This window comes from Acyrthosiphon pisum, unplaced genomic scaffold (assembly GCF_005508785.2).
Source record: "Acyrthosiphon pisum isolate AL4f unplaced genomic scaffold, pea_aphid_22Mar2018_4r6ur Scaffold_6282;HRSCAF=6846, whole genome shotgun sequence".
NCBI classification, from domain to species: Eukaryota; Metazoa; Arthropoda; class Insecta; order Hemiptera; family Aphididae; genus Acyrthosiphon; species Acyrthosiphon pisum.
Window position 1 is genome coordinate 79,899 of NW_021776023.1, and position 1,540 is coordinate 81,438.

General features: G+C 32.2%; 1 protein-coding gene across 1 annotated transcript in view; it reads left to right on the forward strand.

The window, feature by feature from the left end:
• LOC103307738 overlaps nt 1–351 on the forward strand; it is a 2,503-nt gene extending 2,152 nt beyond the window's left edge. Inside the window, exon 2 of the mRNA XM_008179998.1 lies at nt 4–351. Coding sequence (XP_008178220.1) covers nt 4–351 — 348 coding nt within the window. The remainder of the gene's footprint in view (nt 1–3) is intronic.
• Nucleotides 352–1,540: the final 1,189 nt, after the last annotated feature.

A 1,540-nucleotide genomic window follows, 5' to 3' on the forward strand; every position in this document is an offset into this window, starting at 1 on the left:
TAGGTCCCTAAAACAGTACAAGAATGGAATGAAATTATTTCTGGTTTTGATTCAACTTGGAATTTTCCAGCATTTGGTGCTATTGATGGAAAACATATCATAATAGACTGTCCAGCACATAGCGGATCAAATTATTTTAACTACAAAGGAACATTTAGCATAGTTCTTTTAGCACTTGTAGACCATAATTACAATTTCACATGTATAGATGTAGGAAGCTATGGCAGTAACTCAGATGGAGGTATATTTGCAAAATCAAGTTTACGAAAAGCAATTGAAGAAAATAAATTGAACATTCCAGAAGGAGCTGTTATGTTGGCGATGAAGCTTTTCCGCTTAAGATGTATTTAATGAAACCCTATGCTAGACGTAACCAATTATCAAAACGAGAGAAAATTTATAACTACAGACATTGTAGAGCAAGGCGCATTGTCGAAAATGGATTTGGAATAATGGCTAGCCGTTTTCGGGTTTTTAGAAAACCAATACCACTTTTACCAGAATCTGTTATAAAATTAGTTAAAGCTTCATGTGCATTGCATAATTGGTTGAGAAAAAAATGTGGTAAGGGTAACTTAATATCGGTAGATATTGAAGATCATGAGACAGGCCGTATCTTACCTGTGTAGTGATCCCTCACTAACGCTTACAATTTTTGAATCCAACGACGTTGATGATGAAAGAGGTTTTTCAAAGGAGAGATTTGCAGAATGACAAGTGTTACAGTAAATAGTTATAAGTAATTTATTAAAAATAAACAAAGTATTTAAAAGTTATATAAATTTGAGGACAGAGCGACAAGCGACTGCCCGAGAAATCAGCGTGTGCGTAGTGCAGCTCTGTACTAATTCTAATTTTACTATAGACCTTATCCTATATTTATATAAAATCTATACGGATACAAACGTACACGGTAGAGTCCAGGAGGTGGATATTTGAAAGGAAACCGGTGCTGGACGTGGTTATTGCCAAAGCATCCCTTTTTTATGATCGGCAATTAAATTGCAGGTGCAAATTTGAATAAGCTTGTTTTCGTCTTCCACGAAAACAGATATCTAATTCGGATTATTTTTATAGGTTTGTTTTCGCAATATCGTGGAGATGTGAAAATATATATATTTTAAAACTCAAGGTTCGTACATTGTACGCGGTTCTTGTAATAGTCTGCGCGATTCTTGGAGTCGTCGAAGAGTTTATATTCTTGTTGTTGTCCTATCGTGAGAATGCACTTGCCCTGTATATAGTGATACCTACTCATAGAGTAATAATATAAAGAGATGAACTAACATATACTTGCACAGTACAAAAAGTGAAGTAATTAAAAGGACAAAACCCAGTATGACCACATAAAGGAAAAACATTATTTATTAATATGTGGTTGGTAGGAACACTTATAAAATATTTGCAATTTATTTTGTTTTAAAATAATAATAATAATTAATAAATTAAGACAAATTAATATATTAAGCAATAACGTTTATTTAATTTTAAATAAAAGTAGGTACAAAAATAAATACAGATTATAGTAAAAAAAAAAAAT